The sequence below is a fragment of the Cucumis sativus genome, chromosome 5, assembly GCF_000004075.3.
Source record: "Cucumis sativus cultivar 9930 chromosome 5, Cucumber_9930_V3, whole genome shotgun sequence".
Classification (NCBI taxonomy): domain Eukaryota; kingdom Viridiplantae; phylum Streptophyta; class Magnoliopsida; order Cucurbitales; family Cucurbitaceae; genus Cucumis; species Cucumis sativus.
In genome coordinates, this window is record NC_026659.2 from 4,144,229 (window position 1) to 4,164,762 (window position 20,534).

At 37.5% G+C, this 20,534-nt stretch overlaps 4 protein-coding genes across 7 annotated transcripts; 1 reads left to right on the plus strand and 3 right to left on the minus strand.

Moving 5' to 3' along the window:
* Positions 1-438: 438 nt before the first annotated feature.
* On the minus strand, positions 439-4,720 carry LOC101204615 (pentatricopeptide repeat-containing protein At2g16880). 2 transcript variants are annotated; one of them, XM_004143644.3, is made up of 4 exons: positions 2,284-4,720; positions 1,389-1,479; positions 1,026-1,297; positions 439-780 (listed from the first exon to the last, which is right to left on the minus strand). In XM_004143644.3, exon 1 carries the CDS (start codon positions 4,686-4,688, stop codon positions 2,337-2,339), a length of 2,352 nt encoding a protein of 783 aa, XP_004143692.1. In that variant the 5' UTR covers positions 4,689-4,720; the 3' UTR covers positions 439-780; positions 1,026-1,297; positions 1,389-1,479; positions 2,284-2,336. The 2 variants fall into 2 exon arrangements, with proteins under 2 accessions (XP_004143692.1, XP_031741814.1); XM_031885954.1 differs by having other exon boundaries at positions 2,227-4,720.
* A 244-nt stretch (positions 4,721-4,964) lies between these two features.
* Positions 4,965-5,690, plus strand: LOC101203086. Its single transcript, XM_004143561.3, has 2 exons — positions 4,965-5,311; positions 5,454-5,690. Exons 1-2 carry the CDS (start codon positions 5,042-5,044, stop codon positions 5,535-5,537), a joined length of 354 nt encoding a protein of 117 aa, XP_004143609.2. The 5' UTR covers positions 4,965-5,041; the 3' UTR covers positions 5,538-5,690.
* A 1,482-nt stretch (positions 5,691-7,172) lies between these two features.
* On the minus strand, positions 7,173-14,562 carry LOC101204371. Of its 2 annotated transcripts, XM_031885615.1 has the most exons (4): positions 14,415-14,562; positions 9,490-14,184; positions 8,280-9,456; positions 7,173-7,750 (listed from the first exon to the last, which is right to left on the minus strand). In XM_031885615.1, exons 2-3 carry the CDS (start codon positions 14,161-14,163, stop codon positions 8,287-8,289), a joined length of 5,844 nt encoding a protein of 1,947 aa, XP_031741475.1. In that variant the 5' UTR covers positions 14,164-14,184; positions 14,415-14,562; the 3' UTR covers positions 7,173-7,750; positions 8,280-8,286. The 2 variants fall into 2 exon arrangements, with proteins under 2 accessions (XP_031741475.1, XP_031741474.1); XM_031885614.1 differs by having other exon boundaries at positions 8,280-14,184.
* A 3,441-nt stretch (positions 14,563-18,003) lies between these two features.
* Positions 18,004-20,457, minus strand: LOC101202850 (probable RNA-binding protein ARP1). Of its 2 annotated transcripts, none has more exons than XM_004143560.3 (6): positions 20,023-20,457; positions 19,766-19,922; positions 19,519-19,651; positions 19,381-19,429; positions 19,049-19,274; positions 18,004-18,360 (listed from the first exon to the last, which is right to left on the minus strand). In XM_004143560.3, the coding sequence occupies exons 1-6, from the start codon at positions 20,233-20,235 to the stop codon at positions 18,338-18,340; spliced, it is 801 nt and encodes a 266-aa protein (XP_004143608.1). In that variant the 5' UTR covers positions 20,236-20,457; the 3' UTR covers positions 18,004-18,337. The 2 variants fall into 2 exon arrangements, with proteins under 2 accessions (XP_004143608.1, XP_011654915.1); XM_011656613.2 differs by having other exon boundaries at positions 18,004-18,384.
* Between the last annotated feature and the right edge of the window lie 77 nt (positions 20,458-20,534).

A 20,534-nucleotide genomic window follows, 5' to 3' on the forward strand; every position in this document is an offset into this window, starting at 1 on the left:
ACTCTGTTTTGTGTTCAGAGTCCTTTTAGTACGTTAGTGTGGGGGGTTTGATCTTGAATTCTCCCTCTGCTTGTTGATAAATAAATTGAGGCTCTGGCCTATCGCTCTGTTTTGTGTTCAGAGTCCTTTTAGTACGTTAGTGTGGGGGTTTGCTATTATCACGTTTTGTGAAATCTCTGGAAATAGAACAGTGTATGATGAGAGGTCTAGTGCTCTTAGAACAGCCGGTTAGCTTGCAGTCACTAACTACGATATCACAAGTGGGACTCAGTGTCCTTACACAAAACAAATAAGCCCATAGCAATTGGTATGTTAAAATGAGTTTCTGTTTCTAATACTCCCCCTCATGTCTAATGGAATTTTTTTTTTTTCTGAAGGTTGATATATATATACATATATATGGTGTGTTTCTGCATGTGAAATATGAAACACCAAAAGTCACAAAAAAAATTAAGAGCCAACATCAGATTTTTCTTTTCAAATTCATACAGAAATGTACAAGATGCTACTTCATCCAAAGTCATATGAAACTACTCTCCAAGCACATTGATATAATAAATAGGAAGCTAGGAATAAATTCAAAAGTAGAGCGCATGTAAAATGGGGTTTCCAGGGAAGGAAGAGTCAGAAGGAAAAGGTACAAACTTGAACCAATGTAAGGTTGCCATTTTCTAGATGAAGCCCTTTGGAACAACGCTGCTGCCACATGTTGAGACAGTAGGTATCAACGAGAATGAGACATGCAACTGGGACAGTCTTTGCTTAAAAAAAAACCGGTACCTGCAAGGTTTTATCAATTCTATGAAGACAAAGGTGTAAAATTAAATATCACTTGGTAGTAAAGAAGGAAGAGAACTACACAAGTGAAGACTCTGTAATGGGAAAAGAATGAAGTTATAGCTTTGATGTGACACTTGAGTAATATTACAGTCATTCAAAGTTTCTTACAGAATAATGGCTTAAAAAATGATAACGTATTTGCATAAGATTTCAAGGAGACAATATAATATCAAGGTCTAGAGTACCTTCTACTTCAAGATGCATACTGATTATGAGTTGGATACCGTCTTAATGATCCTGGGTCCTAGGAAGATGACTGCAGCACGAACGTTTTAAATGATAATTTGCAGGCCATTTTTCTGTATCCAGAATTACCCAGTACCTGCTAGTCCATTGGTGAAGAGTGGGTCCTGAATGTTTCCAAAACCAGAAAGTTTTTATATTCTTCTCTCCTGATGAAACCACTTCCATTTTCACTTGGCTATCAACCTAAGCTGCACCTTTTTATGGAATGAATCTGTGGCAAGAGAGACTATTTAGCAAAGAAGTTGTTGCACCTAATATCTTCTTCGAAGCATATCACTTAAAATTGAGAATGAACACCTGACCTTCATCACAGTTGCAAAATTTCATAACCCACTAAGCCAGGCAACAATCACTACTTGTATAGACCCTTTTGTCCATGAAAGAGAGAGACACCTGCAACCAATTTTCATATAGGGTTAAAAAAAAAAAAATTAAAAAAACATCTTGGACTAATTTCACCCCCATTAAATTTCTTAGTAAAACTATTTGTTAATTTTAAGAAAGGGATTTTTTTTAAATAAAGAAAAATGGGTCAAACCTATTTACAACTTATAGAAAAAAAATTATACATTCTTTGCAGCCTAGATAGACTCTGATAGAAGTCTATTAGTGTCTATTAGTGATAGAAAATGATAGAAGTCTTTCATTGACAAAGACAGATAGATGTTGATCAGTGTCTATTGCTGATAGAAATTGATAAAAGTTTATCATTAATACTATCGATGATATAGACTGATACAAGTCTACCATTACTAGGAGTTTATAGAAGTCTATCGGTGTTAGTCAATATTCTTTTGCTATTTTCATTAAATAGTTTGACATTTTTCTATCCGTAAAAATTTCTCTTTAAGAAACCGCATGTGGATAATTTCTTTCCTTGATTATTCTTTGCTTTAGCTCTTGGTATCAGGTAAATATTGTTTTACTTAGGTTAAAGATAAATGCTTTAAATCATTGTGGTAATGCTTTATTAGTTTGGTTGTTCTTTTACCTCTTTTGGGCTACTGTCCAGCCTACATAAGGTCATCTAATGGCCATTTGAGCTATCTTTTGAAGTTTTGACTTACATTAACTACTCTAGTTAACATCACACCACATGATCATCAAAGTACACAGTAAACCCATGTCTAGTAAAGTAACCTTGTTCCAACATTCCTACATCCTAGAGCGAAAAAACCCTTTGGATTTGAGTAGAACCTGAAGAGAGGCTGGTCCTATTTGACATTGATGAAGTTGTAAAGATTTAATAATCACCGGCTGGCCTTTGATGTGCTTTTACGCCTCTTAATCAGCCCCTCCATCAAATTTAGATAAGTGTATTTGTTTAAAGCAACACCTTCCTTTGTAACTTCGACAAATAGGTGCATTGCATCCTTATACTTATGTTGATTACATAGTTCATTGATCTGATCCGAGTAAGCTATAGACTTGAAATCAAAATGTTCCGAAACTTCAGAGGTTAGCACATTCTGCCCTTTGCCCAATTTCAAATTCTGATCATGCACTATTCCCGATTCAACCATTTTCAATGTAAATTCCTCCGCCTCCTTAATCCTTCCCGCATCTGTTAGAGCAGCAATAATCACTTTGTAAGTATATTGATCAGGACCTAACTTTTTCGCTTCCATTTCAGTAAGAAGATCATAAGCATTCTCGAATTTCCCTTCTTTGCACAGACTAGATATTATGGTATTATACGTAACTACATCAATGTCTTTGCCTTTAGAAACCAAAGTATTGAACAGCTTAAGAGCCTTCTCTAGCATACCCTCTCTGCATAACCCACGAAGAAGAATATTACAAGTATAGACATCTGGCTTGAATAAATTCTCAATCATTTCGTTGTGGAATTGGAATGCTTTTTCCACATTCCCTTCCAAACAAAAGCCATGGATAATTATGTTGTAAGTAGTTTCATCAGGAACTAATCCATTCTCAAGCATCTCATTCAGCTTATCTATAGCTTGATCAACTTTCCTAGACTGACATAGTCCTCCAATCACAGAATTATAGGTGATGGTGCTTGGCATAATCTGTCTTTCCTTCATTTCATCCCAAAGATTCAAGGCTCTGTCTCCCTTTTCATCTTTGAAGTAACCCAAAATCAGAATACCATAGCTAACCTCATCAAGAATATAGCCCCGCTTACTAGCACTGCATAATAAGTTGTATGCCTCATCAAGTTTTTTCTCCACACAGAGACAATGGAGAATCGTATTCAAGGTCCAAGTATCAATTTTCAAACCTTTACTAGTCATTTCATCCATCATTCTAAACGCTTTTCCCATTTTTCCAGCCTTACAATAAGCACCTATTAGAGTATTGTACGTCACACAATCAGGGGAGAGTCCATTTTCTTCCATCTTATCAAGAGTAGTGGTTGCTTCAGTCATATTCCCTTTCTTACACATCCATTTCAGTATTATATTGTAAGTAACTGCATTACACTTCACTCCTTTCTTATCCATTTCTTCAATCAAACTATATACCTCAGAACTATCCCGCCACTGGGAACACCCATCAATCAATGTGTTATAGGTAACCACGTCAGGCAAGACATTCATTTTCTCCATCTCATCTCTTATCCTAAAAGCCTCATCAATCTTACCATCATTACAAAACCCATTAACCAACATATTATAAGTCCAAACAGTAGGCAACAAATTATTACGCGTCATTATTTCGATCACCTTGGTAGCCTCCTTCAGTAACCCCAGTCTGCAATATCCACAAACCAACATATTATACGTATGCTTATTTGGCGACAGCCCTTTACTTTTCATGTCCAACAGCAAGTCCCGGGCCTCTTGTAACAGTCTCCTCTTTAACAATGCATCCAATATCGTATTATAACTCACAGTATCCGGTACACAACCAAACTCACTCATTTTATTCACCCAATCCAGTGCATCCTTAACTTTACTCTCTAAGCAATACCCATATATCAAAATATTGAAGCTATTAGTATTCGGTACCACGCCGAGTTTAATCGAATCCTTTAATACTTGTCTAGCCAATAGAATAGAACTCGAAGACGGGTATCTTACCAAGGAATTCATCAATGTGTTGCAGGTAAGCAAATTCGGCCGGTAGTTAAGCCGCTTCATCTTGTTGAAGATCTGAGTAGCAAGATGGGGCTGGTCCATTTGCACGTAGGCGCCAATGGAGGTATCCAGTAGCTCTTTGGACGGCTCGGGAAGATCACGAGTGGGATGGAGAATCAATTTATGGAGTTCGTGTTGGCGATCGGAAGAAATGAAGGAAATAAGGAGGGATTTGGCATCGGAGAACATGTAATGGCGAAACAGAGAAGGTAAGAGGGTAAGAAGAGAAGAGAGAGAATTATTGGGTGGGGAAGAGAAAGAGGGGACATGTTTCTGAGCCCATTTGAAGACATTTAAAAGAACGGAGGGATGAGAACTTAGAGCTTTGGAGGCGAAAATGGAGGATATCAAGGAAGGAGAAAGATGTGCGGCATATGGGGCAAGTGCACTGAGAGATGGTTTGGTGGCATTGAGGATCGTTGTTATGGTTTGAATCAGTTGCTGTTCTAGATTCTCTTCCTGGATTGGTCCCTGGTGTGAAGTTGAAGGAGTTTCCATGACCACCCAATAATGGCAACTAGGGTTTTGCCATCAAGAACCTCAGAGAGAGAGAGAGGAGAAGAAGAAGAAGAACTAAAAGGGCTACTTTTCAAAATGGCTACAAATATAAATTCGGGGTTTTAAGGAAAATAGTCCAATTTGAGAGGGTAAATTGCTAAATTTTTAATTTGGTGGTATAATTTAGTAAAAACTACAATCTTTTTTAGCATAGTTGGAGCCACGAGGTGGATTGTTCGAATCAATGTGTTTGTGATCAGTTTTAAACGTTTACAAAGAAACTTCATCTTTTCATATTTTATCAGTTCAAAGTTTTTGAGCATTAAGTGCACCATCGTAAGTAATTTGTACAAATGAACCCTCAGAATAACATAATAGCAAAGGTGGCACACGTGTTAATCCATCTCCCACGTTTCACTCCCAAGAGCTTAAACAACTGCCACCTCCCCACTACCTTTGGTTCTCCTCACTCTCTTCAAACATCCCATCTTTGGTTTCCCCCAAAATTCTTCAGTTTTGGCACTGAGAAAGAAAAAGAAGAAATGGGTTCAGAAACTTTTGTAGAAATCATTTTGGCAATTCTTCTTCCACCTCTTGGAGTTTTCCTTCGCTATGGCTGTGGGGTCTGATACCTTCAAACTCTGTTTCCTTTTTTCATTCATTTTACAAGAACAACCTTGTGTTTGATCTTCTCTCTCAATTTCGTGTTTGTTGATCAGTGTTTTTTCTTTTTTCTTTTTGTGGTCTTTTGATTTGCAAGTGCAGGTGGAGTTTTGGATTTGTTTGTTGCTGACCATTTTGGGATATATACCTGGAATTATATATGCAATTTATGTTCTTGTTGGATAAAAAAAAAAAAGAAGAAGAAGAAGAAGGTTTTGAATGTGTCATTTTATAAATGTCTGTTTTTTATTTTGCTTTGTTCATGTAAAGTTGTGGTAAATCAAGGAAGAATGGACATTTTGTGATTAAAATTGATGAAGTTTTGGTTTTTGTTTCCCTTTTCTCTTTGTTCTCTCCCTCCCTAAACAGAAAGTAATGGTATGAAAATTGTCCTAAATTCATTTAGGAGTGCTCTGTTTTGTTTTGTTTTTTCAAGAAGAGATGGAAAAACAGAGCTCTCTTTCTATTTTGTAGCAAATAAAATTCATAAATAGTTGCAGTAGACTATATTGCAGTTATCTTTATTGAATATTTTCTGCATCCTTTTACATGGAAAGCTAAAATATGGGTAGATGTATAAGAAAATAATATATTTGGTAACGTTCTCTCCAAGGTAGTGAAGTAAAGATCAATCTGACTTTGTTAAGTAACTAAGTGAAGCGAGTAGTGGATAATGCTTTTGTGAAGATGGGTAGTATGGTTGGGGAAATGATGTCATGAACAAAGTGAGTCATTTTTAACGTGTGTTCGTGAGTTCTTGGTGGACATTATTGCGAGAGATTTAAATTTGAATAGGATTGCACACAACCATTATATCATTATAATGCATTTACTACTATGTATAATTAACTATTATTTATATTTTATATTTAAAATACGAAAACTTGCCTCCCATAAAAACCAACAATTTGAGGGGCATGTGTCCCAGACTCCCAATGCATGTAATGCTAGTTAATACCAAAGATGAGTAAGAAGAAAAGTGGAGTCCAGTCACAAAGAGTGCCTTGATATAAGGAAGAATGTGAAACACGATAGAAAAGTGTATAGTTCGAGCTATGAATATTGGCAACATTCGAATCAACAGTATCAAATCAAACCAGAAGATCAGATACATTTTGTTTGAGATAATTAACACAGCAAGAAGAAACATTGAGATCAAGGAAATAACTAAGAGTGTTCTCAAGTTGTTTATCACAGTAACATTGCATATCAGATACCGGTGTGAAGATCATCAGCATAGAAGTAAATAATGTTAATGTTGTAGTATATGGATTGGACGTAAATCCCGAACATGGGAGGCCCATGGTGCCGATTCATACCATACAAGGCCTGTCAAGGGGTGGAGTTGCTTCATATAAACTTCTAACGTCCACCGTCTGAATAAGGGGAGGCAGCTGCAACACCTAATAATATATATATATATATATTGGTACCAAATCAGGTTATAACAATTCAGTTGAAATTTTCAATAACTTAGTACCTACATACATTTATGCAAGTTTTGAACAAATCCCGATAGAACTCTTCTAAATCATTACTAGTCATTAAAAACCAAGAAAGCCCCAAGTTTGGAAAGATATCGCTGAAGTATTATTTATTTTAGAATATCCTTACTCCACTCCATGTCACCGACTATTTACATTTTTAAACAAATAGCAAAGTCGATTTTCTTTTTCTTTTTTAAGCCAATAGAAGAAAAAACTAAGTGTAGAATCAAATAATTGTTGTCAGTGTCAAAATTCTTCAAAAAGAAAAAAACAAGCATTCACTCTCTGGAGTACAAAAGAATGTCCAAGCTAAACTAATTTGAATAGAGCAAAATTCGATCTAAAACACTTCCATTTTATATTCATATTCATTCTAGAGCTATATCATCATTCAAACAAGAAATTTCCGGGTAGTAAAATCTCAATCATCGAATCAAAATGAGAGCTCAAATTCTAAGAACCCCCCAAGATTGCTATACAATGGAGCTACGACTATCCAAAGCTGTTGCATAAAGTTTCAACACCATTTGGCTTCCAAATAAGCCCCCTTCATCCTTCACTTCAATGGCTGTGATTGGAAAATGTCATGTACAATGCCCGATGTATCACATTCAAAAGCCGGCCTCCGCCAAAAAAAAAAATCAACAGAAAGTGGGTGGGTAAACTTCAGCTAACATAAATTTACATCCAACTAATACTACTAGGGTGGGGAGGATCTAAGTTACAATATTTTAAACCTTGATTTGAGAATGAAACGAAGGGACCAAGCCTCGAGCAAACTCTGAATGGAACTGACAACCAGATGCATCCTCAAATGATGGTCTGGTCCGGTTACCTCTTCTGGCACCTGTCGTGTTATTCTCTTGTCAGCAGTGATGTATTCTTCAGTTGACTATTCCATTTGTGTATTACCTGAAATTGTGAAATGATCAATATTATACCCAAATATAGTACTGGTAAGATCACGCAGATAAGAAATACAAGGATATAAAATTGAGTGTATACTGAGTGAAATGGTGAGTTTGTTCTCTCTTTAATGTTTAAACCACTCCATCCCATTCCCTAAATATAGATATGAAAGTGCATGTGTGAAGCGCTTGGAAGACCATAACCGTCGTCAAAGAAACCAACATTCAAATGTGTTATACACATGCGCAATTGTGAGCATCCAGATCAACTTATACATACCTTGACTAGTCTCACGAAATAACTTATTTAACCCTACAACATTTGGATGTCAAGAAAACCCGTAGAATATTTATTTCTAGGTAGGTAGTTAACATGTATTAAATTCATGATCTCTTAGACCTTTATTGAGACGACTCATGTTTTATCACTAAACCAACCCATCTAAATGCATTTAAATTTTTTAGTGAGGCTTGACATTTCAAGAAACCTTTTTATCCTAGTACGTCAAAGCAAACTTTTAAAGTATGCATACCTGAAAATTAATCTGTTTTCTTCCCCAAAGATGAAATACCAAGTTGCATCTTCTGATCCTTTGTGGTGACAGAATCAGTATGTGTGTCTGAGCCTGGAACTACTGCACAATCAGGTTCCATCACCTGAACCTGAGCAGGATGTTTTTCTACATCGGATTCTATATCCTGCTCTTGTGTGTCAAAATTGGGTATTTTCTCCTGCTCCTGGTTAGTGGAATCGTGATTAGCTTGCAATTCTTGCTCGTGATCAGATTGTGCATCCTGCTCATGGGATACAGCCTCGCCAGATTGCACTACATGCTCCTTATCTGCCTCACTATCACATTCCATCTCCTGCTCCAGACTTGTGGCATTACCAAGTTGCTTCTCCTGCTCCTGACTTGTGGAATTGTCACATTGCATCTCCTGATCCTGACTCATTGCATTATCACATTTCATCTCTTGATCCTGACTTGTGGGGTTGTCACATTGCATGTCCTGCTCCTGACTCGTAACATCGTCACATTGCATGTCCTGCACCTGATCTACTGCATTGTCCACTTGCTTCTCCTCCTTATCTGCTGCATTATCACACTGCTTTTCCTGCTCCTGATCTGTGGGAATATAATGTTGCATCTCCTGCTCCTGATTTGTGGGAACATCATGTTGCATCTCCAGCTCCAGATTTTTGTTATTACCAGGTTGTTCCTCCTGCTCCTGATTCGCGTTATTACTATTTTGTACCACCTGCACCTGATTCTTGTCATTATCACATTGCACCCTTGGCACCTCATTTGTAATATCAGGAAGTAGATCCTGTTCAAGTTCTGTAGCATGCTTAGACTCATCCCGCACCTGGGATGTAAGAGAGTCTGGCACCTCATGCTCCTCCTCAGTTGTCACTTGATCAGGTTGCAACTCCTGCCCCTGCATAGCTTCCTCATCATGTTCCAACTCCTGGGTTGAGGCGTGAATGGGCTGAGTTTCTTCCTGAGCCTCCTCGCCAGCAGAAACAAGTGGCTGTGCATCATCTTGTTCATCAGCTACAACAACAGACAGACTGGCCTGCTCATTTGCACCAAGATCATGCTCAGACTCATGCCCCTCCATAGAGTCAATAACTTGGGTTTCCTGCCCCTCCGCAGAGTCAAGAACTTGTGTTTCCTGCCCCTCCGTAGTGTCAAGAACTTGTGTTTCCTGCCCCTCCGTAGTGTCAAGAACTTGTGTTTCCTGCCCCTCCGTACTGTCAAGAACTTGTGTTTCCTGCCCCTCTGTAAAGCCGGGAGCCACCTGAGTTTCTTCTTGAGCCTCCTCCCCCGTTAAAACAACTTGCTGTGTGTCCTCTTCTTCATGAGTTGCAGGGGTAACAGATTGAGCTTCCTGCTCTTTTGTTCCAAGAGCATCATCTTCCTCATGCCCATTCATCGTGCCAAGAAAACGTTGTGTTTCTTGCCCTTCTTTTATGGCAGGAACAGGTTCCCCCAATAACTCCTCTGATGCTGTCTCAGGTTCCCTCTCATGATCCTGCGTAGAGGTAACCGGCACCATCTCATTCTCCTGAACTGTGGCAACAACAGGTTGCATATCCTGCTCCTGGGGTATCGAAGGAACAGGCTGCTGATGATGAACCGTGGTGGTGCCAGTATTAGCTACGTCCTCTTGCTCCTGACTTGTAACTGGCTGCATTTCATGCTCCAGACTTGTGGCAGGGACAGTTTGTCTCTCATGATGAGTTGGATTAAGATCGGCTTGCATCCTACCCAATTGGGCAGTGTCTAGAATAGTGTGCGTCTCTTGCTCCTGGATGATTCCAAGCACTGACTGTGACTCCTCTTGGAATGTAGTAATAGCTGGCTGTGTCTTCTCCTCCTTGATTGTGGCAAAAACTGGTGGCATATTCTGCTCCGGGTCTGAGGCAGAAACTGGTGGCTCATCATGATGAGGAGGAGTTAGAGTGTGATCTGCTTGCATCTCCCCAAGCTGATCGGAGGTGAAATTATGATGCAGCTCCTGGTCTTGAGAAGTAACCTGACCTGATTGCGTTTCCTGGTTTGAAGCAAAAACAGGATGCAGTTCCTGGTTATGCATAGCTGAAAGATCAGATTGCCTATCATATTGAATAGTTGAAAAATCAGCCTGCATCTCCCCAAGATGAGCAGTGTAATGAGGTTTACTCTCCTGGTCATGGTGTGAACCAAGAACAGATTCCATTTCCTGATATCCAATCGTGGAAAGATCAAGCTGCATGTCCTGATCATGAATTGAAGATAAATCAAGCTGCATTTCATGGTCATGGAAAGAGGACAAATCTAGTTGCATTTCTTGGAACTGAGCCGTGCTAAGATCAAGATGCATTTCCTGATCCTGAAGTCTGGGAATAGGCGAAGCTTTAAACAAGGTAGAAGGAGTATAGCTAAGCTGATAATTTACAAGTCTTGGTCCAAAGATGCTGAACCTTCCAGCACTGCTATAAGCAATTTCCGCATCAGAAGATTTCTTAAAAACTACCCTTGCACGACCACCCTCCCTATCAACTTCCGTCTCAGATTCTCGCAAGGGTCCAAACCTCCTAAACATATTATTCAGGGTTTTTTCTGATGGCACAGAATCCACCTCGGAAAAGTTCATTACAAGTTCAGCAGGGGATGGCTGATATACAGAGCTGGTAACCTTCTCAGCTGTCATAGCATGATTTCCAGCAGGATGACGCTTCTTGTATGGCCTGCGACTTCCTTGGAGAGCTTTTTCTGGCTCTGCAACAAGTTGGTAATCTCTTTTTCTGTTTTTACGAGGTAGCTGAACTTCAGTCCCATTTTGGATTACCCTGTCTGTCCAGTAAGTGTCACTCATATCCTCAAATTCAAATGTCTGTGGTGAAGCAACAATAGAAGTAAATTGTGCTTTCCTCTTACCACCGTTTCTTTCCAAGGCCTCCTCAATCCCAGGGTGCTGCCTCAAAATCAATGAATCTCGAAAATCAGTGAAAAAACTGACAATTACGTTCAAGAAGCTATATTCCTTCATTGGATCGCTTGCCACTAGTTGAAGTTGATCTAACAATTCATCCAAGGAGGAGTACTCGGGAGGAAAATTTACCTTTCCTCTTTGGGCATCATCAAAGTTCTGGAGGAAAACATCAGATTCATGGAGTGCATTCCCATCAAAGCTTCCATCTGGCTTTTGGAACCTCTCACAAGTAGACTTGATTGGAGGCGTACCAGTCAACTGACTTGCAACCCGACGAATACAATCGCCAATTTTGAAGGACTGTTTAAGAGATGCAGTTCCAGAAACCTTTGCAACGGATATAGTTTTCCTTCCATCTGGTGCACCAGAACCATCAATAGGATGTTCGACAGTCTTTCGTCTTTTACAAGAAGGTGACACCAGTGTGGAAGTCCTTGCATCAGACCAATTTTCTCCATCAATATTGTCAAAATTTTCACCCATTAGTTCATACAAACTTTTTTCTTTTTTCTTAGGATACAGACCATCCTTCAAATTATGTTTGCGTTTATGATAAGAACTACTCCGAACTTCTACATTCTCCTTAGAAGGGGACGCCTGTGCATCATCCTGACATGGAGCTGCATGGTGATCAAAATCACTTGACTGCATTTCAATGCCTAAACTGTCTAACTCATTGTCTGCAAGTCCCCCACAAAACTGGAACTGAGGCAAGCCACCAAATTGGAATTGAGGCAGGCCACAATACCCCTTTAGACGATAAAAAGCAGTCAGCTGGGCCTTGGCTATGACCAGTTCCAAACGGTCACTGCCATCAGATGGAAACTTCGCCAAGTCCCTGATGTATTCTATTAACTTAGCAGGTTCAAACGATGTGGCACTGGCAGATTTGTCTACACCGTATCTTCTAGATGATTCTTCTCGAATACCAGCATTTTCAATAATCTGACATTTAACCATGTCATATGCTTCTTTGGGTGTGCAAGCACACGCTAGCCCCAACTCTGCTCGTCTAGAGACTTCTTCCAGAGCACACTCAACAGAATTTTGGAAAGCTTCTGAATGGCTTTGCATCTCTTCTTGGGAGAAATGTGTCCGAAATGGCTTTAAATGAGACACTTCATTCCAAGCAAATGTACGATCCCCAAAATAAGCAACCAAATAGAAGTCCTTTTTATAATACTTCATCGCCTGATCAGAAGAATCAGACGGATCAAATATCTGACCTGGCCACCAAGGATGGCTCCTCACTTTACCCCACACTAAATCAGAAACAGAAAAATCACCTTCATTCTCCGATGGCAGGTGATAACAAGCTTGGTGCAATTGTACAGAACTTTCAAGTTGATCATCATCATCTTCAATACCTGTCACATCTCCATCTTCTTCCTCGCCATGTAAACCCATCTGGTTAGCATTGAATTTGTGATCAACTTCCATTTCCTCCACAGTTTCAAAATTAGCTAGATTATGATCCATAACAGCATTTTCCTCAAGTTCTATGCAAGTACCCCCTTCTTGTCCATTCGATTGAGAAGCAGGCTCCATATTCCTGCCTTCTATCTGCACCATCAAATTTTGCTCATTTTCAGCAGAAACTTCAATACTCGGAGCCAAAACTTCACCATGATTTTCTGTTGCAACATCTTCCTCAGCATCATGGTTTGGTTGACTCAATGATATTGAATCCGTACTCCTCATATGTTCAGTAACAACCACAGATGGATCCGAATTCACCACATCTCCAGGAGAAGCTATACTTCGATCCAAATTCTCACTATCAAGTGTCTGTGCTGCTATCTCTGGGACTTCAACTCCCACACACAAGCCAAGCTTTTCATCGCCAGAAATCTTCTTCCCATGAGTCAAACTGCTATTGGGAAGTTCCCCTCCTCCAGAAACTTGGTTCTGACCATCCATATGATCATTTTTTCCCATATCACCATGCTCTGTCTCAACTATACAACTCTCATCCCTTTCCAGATTAGAAAGGTCTTTGTCTGAACCTTCACTCTGAGAAATAACTTCAGGATTCCAACTTTTATCAGGCAACATGTTGGGATCCATTTCAGTAGCATCTTGGCCCTGTGAATTTGAATTCTCAGTACTATCTGCAGAAGAAGTCTTAATTCCAGAATTCCGTGCATCAACATCTGAAACTCCAAGCCCTGTACCCTGCAGGTCAACTGGTGCATCAAAAATCTGCTCTTCCTCCACACTCCTCTGACCTTTTCCTTTTTCCAAACTTTCATCCCCGTCACTTATTGAAGCTTCCTGGCTTCCCCCATCAGTATGCACTAAGTCTTCTCCGAACCCATTTTCTGTGGGAGAATTCTTTGATTGCTCAGAAAGAACCTCCACTTTCTGAGGTTCTTCATCGTTCAAAGCTTCATCATCTGAACTATTATGGACTAGATTATCAGTATCTACAACCATAGCCTCCTTGCTTCCAGTGTTTTCCTCTTCCACATGAGCAGCTTCGGTCTGTCTATCAACTGCTGAAGAATCATCCACCCGAGCATCATTATCGAGAATCATTACATCAACGCCTCTTTCATCGCCCTCCACACCTTCTTGAGAAGTTCCTTTTATTGATTCCCCAACCACAGATACTCCCTCACTTTCCAGATGCCCATCTCTGACCACACTGGGCGGCTCCTCCCCACCAGTTGAAACAACATCCAAATTCCCAGCAGTTCTATGAGTACATACACCATCAAAATAAACATCAGAACCCAAAACTTCGACCATAATATCCTCACCACCACCATTACAAGCCCCATCAGCCCCATCCCCTCTCCCCACATCCTCAGACAAAGAACTCTGAACCCGGTCCTTACTAACACTAACACCGGAATCATCCACTAAATGCTCCCTAACAGTAACAGTTGACTCCGAAACACTGCCAGAAGCATCTCTCTCATCCGGCTCTTCCATGAAAAACAGAATCTGGGTAATCTATCGCAAAAAGGGGGTGCAAAAAATCAAGAAAAAAATCAAAAAGAAAAAAAAGAAAAAAGGTGGGATAACAGCATAAGCCCTAATTAAGAAAAGAAAACGGGATCTAAGAAGTGAAGAAAGAGTGGAAGATAAAAATTGAAGAAGAAGAAGAAGAAGAAGAGAAATATGTATGAATTAAATAGATAAAGAGAGAATTGGAAGTAGTGAAAGAAAGAAAAGAAGTGTACCTGAGTGGGTGGATCTTTGTAAGGAAGAAAAACAAAAATGAAGTTTTTGGTTTGGGAAGAGAGAGGGTTTGGGTTTTAGAGAGAGAGATCCTGAATTTTAATTTTGGAAGAAAGCTTCGGAAACTCGAAAGAGTTGGGAATTAATAACTACAAATATACAAGGATAAAAAAATAAAAGCATCCATTCTTTTTTATGGCACTTTCTGTTTTCTAACATTTCAACCACTTCGGTACGCCCTCACCTTATTCCCCACTATTCTCTTCAAAATTGCTTTTAACCCCTTTTTTAAAAAACAAAATTAAATTCCAATTTAACTACTAAATATGGATCTCCTTTTTTTCTTTTTCCTAATATTTAAAAAATAAACACTTTTTTTTATTTTTTAAAAAATATAGGCCAAATATTTTGCATACCCACCAAATATATTTGATATACTCATATTGATTTGGATACGATCCTGTACCAATATCAGACTTTCTTTTAAGATCTTAGATTTGGTTGTAGTCAAATCTAAGTATCAATATCCCAACAATTCTTATTCAATATCTTATAACAATGTCTTTTATAGTTGGTAACACAATTTTGAATCAAATAATACTTTAAAAATATATTACAATTTCTCATTGATTGAAAATAAATATCATAATTTCAAAAAAAGATAAAGAAAAAAAAGATAAGGAATAAGAGAATAATGAATAAATATCTTTTTAAAAAATGTTCAACTTCATACATTTTTTTATTTTGTTACCATAAATAGTTTGATATTTTATTATATTTATGATAATTAATCTTTTTTTAGTTTAGCCGTGACTTTATATTTTTAGTTTATTTATAATTTTAACATGAACTTTTACTAAATATTTATTTTTTAGTTTTTTTTTTTTTTTGCAATAATGTTTATTATAAATCAAAATCATAATTAAATATATTGATGGCAAAATTGGACAAAAGCATTCATATGATCTTAACCGTAAATTTATACTTTTGGAGAAGAAAAATGTTTACGTGAAATAGAATTCCCAATGCTTTAGTTAATATTTGGTCAAAGAGGTAAAACAAAGCTAAAGATGGAGGAGAAGTTTATTTTAAATCTAAGTTTGGTTATAATTATGTTGGGCAAAATGAGAAAGAGTTCACGTTTCTCTAAAATTTTAGTTTTTCTTTCGTTGTTAACTAAAAATAATCCAACCCCCTAAAGAAGTAATTGAACATATATCAATCTACTAGGTATTCTTTAAATATCTTATCACTGAGAGACATTTTGTTGACTTTGAACATGTTAAACAATCTTCATAAAATATATAAGAACGTATTAATTTACCTTCGTAAAGATTCTTCACGAAACAATAGTTTGAAAGTCTCTTGAAAGAAAATGTGTCAAAGAGCAAATATTTTTCCTTTTTATAATAAGGAAGAACTTTGAAACGGACAGGGAAAATATATTTTAAAGACAATTGAGTTGAAAGATTTTACCCGTTGTGGAAAGTATCTTCTAAAAATATCCTTTAATGAAAGAAAGAGATATCAACTAAAGGATTAATAATATCCCTAAAGTTAAGGAAGATATTTTTTTCCTTTTTAAAATAAAAAAGAACCTAAATAAATATTTGTAAAGAACGTAACATAGACCACTGACCTTTTTTTTTTTATATTCGTGAGTGTCGGACCAATTTACGCACACCTCGGCTAAAAATCTCTTGTTGATATTTAATGATTGTTTCAACATATCAATTTCCAACTCACACGTTTGAACTTTTTTTCTTATGTTAGGAATGCAACAAAAATCTCGTACTTAGTATAAAAAAGGGGTTTTCTTTCGATCTATATGAGGTCTTTTAAATATGGAATAGTTATAAAAGTACGTAGTGAGTTTGGGGTTGAAGTTGATATCATCATAGAACATATGACTTGAAATAGTATCAAACATTTTACGTCAAATCAAAGAATCTTTTTTGTCTAAGTTGAAGATTTGCGAATTTGTACTTTGCCTTATTCCTTAACATGTAACTATATATTATATTTGTAATATTGATATTAGGTTACATCTGAATGTCATATAAACAATGTCAACTAATCTTTTAAGGAGATTTTGAAAATTCTAAACTAAAGATTTTAAATTTTGAGAAACGAGAAGAAAAAAAGTCGTTTGAGACTAAATTGTAACGAAGGAAGTAATTAGAGTCGTTTGAGTCCATAGTCTAATCCAATTTATAACTCGTTGTGAAATTAGGCTCAACCCAATTTTAGTTCAAGCCCAAGTCTAATTGTTGAACCCACAAGGTTATTGGACCTATGTCCATATAAAGTCCATAAACTCAGTAAACAGTTCATTTACTCCTCGTTTTAGGGAGATTTTGGAAAATTTAACACTGAAACTCTCGAGTTTTGAAGAACCAAAAAATTGAAACTATCAAAATCTGAAGAAATCTGACAACGCTTCAAAAATCAGAAGACTAAAAACTTTTGTTGCTCTCTTTGCCTACTAAAATTTCATGACACAAAACTCCTCTTTTAGTTTCTTGAAGACTTCAAACTTGAAGATTCAAAAAGACTAGAAAGTGTTGTAACAAAAAAAAAAGAGTAATATGAAAGTGTCGTAACTATAGATTTGTCGTAACTAAAACAAGGAGTTGCACAATGCAATCAGAAATCACTTTCCTTAGAAACCTCACACGATCTAAAAAGAACATTAGATCACAAATCAACATGTCATGGTATGTGAATGATAATCCCTTCATCAAACTCAATACTTCATCCCATGTGTTGGTGGCATTAACAGCTTAATTCACCTATCATGTTAGCAGTCAAATAAAGTATATTCAACCAAAACTGCATACTTTCTTAATCCAATGAGACCATGTCATTACTTCAAACTTCATTTTCTTAAAATTTGAATACATTTGTTGCTTCTGATTATTCTAAAAAAAGGGGTTGATTGAGCAAAGAGAAATGAAGAAGCTTTATGCAAAAAGAGAAACATTAAAGTTGGAGGGGTTAAGCTGGCCATTCATTAAAAGCAGCATTCTGGACACAACACACCATACATATAATTCATACCCCTCACCCCTGTTTTGTTTCTGCCCCCCTCTTTCTTTTCTTTAATTACTACTTTACTCTCCATATTTTGATGTTTCATTCATTTGACTCGTTCTACTTTTTCTTATATATATATTTCCAACAAATTGCAAGAATGGTTGTAATCATAACTTCAAACTTTTCATTCTAAAACTTTAGCCATCAAATTAAACGTAATTGGAAGTTTGAGAGTTCATTGCAACTTTAACCATATTTTGAGGTGGGTGTGGATTTTTGCTACTTGCACTTATATTTTACAAAATATCTACTTTGGTTCTACTACTTGTAAAAGAAATAGCCATTTTAATTCCTTTCTTCAAAACGAATCATTGTATGATTATGAAAATAAAAACTTTTAGCAGTGAAAAAATATAAACCACAAGCAGTGTTTTGCACATATAAATGCCATTATGGCTGAAAATGAACATTTTTAGGGTGGTCGAAAGTACCGAGATAGAAAGTAATATAGAGAGGTGTTGGTTTGTGGAAATGATAGGGAAGGAGAGAAGAATGGAGAGGGAAAAAAACAATAAAATTAGTTTTTTATAATTAAAAGAAGAAAGAAATAAATAAAGAGCTACAACAGATCAGCCTAAAAATAATGTAGTTCTGAGCAGCCCCCCCAACCAGCTTCACATTGTCTCTGTTATTTTTCTTTTCTTTTTTTTTTGTTCTTCTTTCTTTCTTGCCTGCCATGTACTAAGAGAATGAGATGTTCTGATTAAAAATTTAAAAAAGAAAAAAATAAATTAAAAAAAATAGTCCCTCTTAGCCTGCCCTCTCCCCATTTTTATACTTAAAATTCTTCTATCTGCTCTTCTTTTACCATGCATCATCAGCATCTTCTTCATCCCCTGCCTCCAACTGTACCTATTTATTCCACAACCAAGCAAACTGTTTCTTTGTAATATCAGTTTAATGATCAACATTATTTCTTACTCCAGAATTATACACTTCATTTAAAACAAAAACTGATAATACAACCAATAATATGCTGATCAACAAGAAATATAAAGGCTCTTGTATACAAAATTTACAAACACTTCACCTCATCATCTAAACAGTTGTACGCACCAATATTACTATGGGTGGTTTAGTTTTTGAAAAAAAATGGTCTAGAAAAGTAGTTGATATTGCAAAAGAGTCCTTCAAGTTAAGGATTATTAAGAGGAATTGGAGTAGGGACAGCTAGACCAACGCACGACCGGCGAATCAAGCTGGCCACGTGGGACCCAGCCACGCCAGTTGGCACTGACGGAGAAGACGCTTTTACTAAATCACCCTTTCACGTGAACAACGACCACACTCTGATCTGTTGTTTTTTGCCTCCCTCCCGGCCTCATCTTTTTTTTTTCTTTCGTTCTTTCTTTCTCTTCTTCTTGTTAATAACGTTTGACTATTGACCATTTTTCGAGTTTTTTTTTTTGTTTTTGTTTTCGTTTTTACCACATGCAGTAACCAAAAACAATGTGCAAACAAACGCCAACCGTCGTCAAAATAACACAATAATCTACAAACTTGAGTTAAGATAATGGAGAAGGGTTAAGTAAAAACGGACCTGGGTTGGGACCAACGGTAGTTGGTTTGGACATAATGGAAGTGGGTGGGACAGCGGCAAATGGGCCCGCCGTCGTGGGACTAGGAGGGAAGATGTGGGCCGGCATCCCCATGGCGTGTGATTGATGGTAATGATACAGCGGGTACATTGGCATCAATGTGTTCGCTCCTACCATAGCCTGCCCTGGATACATTTGTGTGTAGTGCCCGTTCATATACCCCAATTTCTGTTCCATTTACAAAGAAAAAACGTCGCCGTTTAACTAACTTACGTCTTATTAATTTAATTAACCTAAGATAAAAATAAAAGGAATAAAGGGGGTGGTGGCTTACGTGGTTGTAACTGATATCGGTTGCGATGTATGTGGGGCTTGGGGAATATCTAAAAGAAAATGAAGCTTACATTTAATTTGATTTAAATAAATGAGGGAAAATTAAATACGGAAGAGAACATGGGATCTTAAGGTATACCCATAAAAAGGGACGGGTTGATGAGGCTGATGATGAAACGGCGTTGGATGAGTCCCCGCCGGGTAATACCACTGCACATGATTTCCCGGTGCGGTTGCTGCTGATGTCGTTCTCGGTCCTCCAGCGTTGGATCCTTCAAAATATCACAAACCAAGTTCAGATCTCCACTCAACAAAAAATAATCAAAAATGTCATTGATGATCGGAAGAACTCGAAAGTTTTTTTTGTTGTTTTTTTTTTTATTAACCTGGTTGAGGAGCTTGAGGAGGAGTAGCGGAAGCCGACCTAGAACCGCCGCGCCGAGCTCCAAGTGAAGCGAGATTACAGTTAGCTCGACGGCCATTGATGATCGGAGCCGAATCCTCACAAGCTTTCTTCGCGGATTCCGCGTCTTTGAATGTAACCTAATTAAAAATCCCAAATCCGTATAAATCATTAAATAATCAAAGAAACAAAACAGAGATCAATGAATCAATCAATACCGCTAACTATTGCATCACTTACGAATCCATATCCCTTGGATCTGCCGGTGAGTTTATCAGAGATGATAACCGCTTCGAGAATTTCACCGAACTTGTGGAAGTGATCTCTCATGGCTTCCTTTGGTGTTTCCCAAGCTAACCCACCAACGAAGACTTTCGTCAAAGTGGTATCGCCGAACAAACCTGCATTGGTACTACTGTTGTTGTTGTTGGTGGTGGTGGTCATCATCGTCATGGAACAAAACAGCTAATGAGGAAGTAATTAGAAGTAGTTAAGTTAAAATGGGAGGAAAAATGGTGGTGATGAAGAGAAGAAGAAGGTTAAATAAAGAGAAGTGTTGTGAAGAAACAGAGTGGTATGGAAATAAAGAAATGGAAGAAGACAGAGAGACAGAGAGGCTGACAGATAGGCAATTGCTCAAGGCTATCTATCATCAACGTGAACACACACACACAACCATTTTTTTCTTTTCTAATCCTTTTTTTTTATTTTAAAAATATATATAATATGTTTTTTAATTAAATGAAATTCTT

What these genes read in the sequence shown, in the direction of transcription:
- LOC101204371 (XM_031885614.1), bottom strand. Translation starts at nt 14,163, where the DNA reads ATGGAAGAGCCGGATGAGAGAGATGCTTCTGGCAGTGTTTCGGAGTCA.
- LOC101202850 (XM_004143560.3), bottom strand. Translation starts at nt 20,235, where the DNA reads ATGACGATGATGACCACCACCACCAACAACAACAACAGTAGTACCAAT. An exon ending in TCCTCAAGCTCCTCAACCAG is followed by an intron (nt 19,652 to 19,765) that starts GTTAATAAAAAA and finishes GATATTTTGAAG; the next exon opens with GATCCAACGCTGGAGGACCG. An exon ending in CCGATATCAGTTACAACCAC is followed by an intron (nt 19,275 to 19,380) that starts GTAAGCCACCAC and finishes TAAATGGAACAG; the next exon opens with AAATTGGGGTATATGAACGG.
- LOC101204615 (XM_004143644.3), bottom strand. Translation starts at nt 4,688, where the DNA reads ATGGAAACTCCTTCAACTTCACACCAGGGACCAATCCAGGAAGAGAAT.
- LOC101203086 (XM_004143561.3), top strand. Translation starts at nt 5,042, where the DNA reads ATGAACCCTCAGAATAACATAATAGCAAAGGTGGCACACGTGTTAATC. An exon ending in TCCTTCGCTATGGCTGTGGG is followed by an intron (nt 5,312 to 5,453) that starts GTCTGATACCTT and finishes TTGCAAGTGCAG; the next exon opens with GTGGAGTTTTGGATTTGTTT.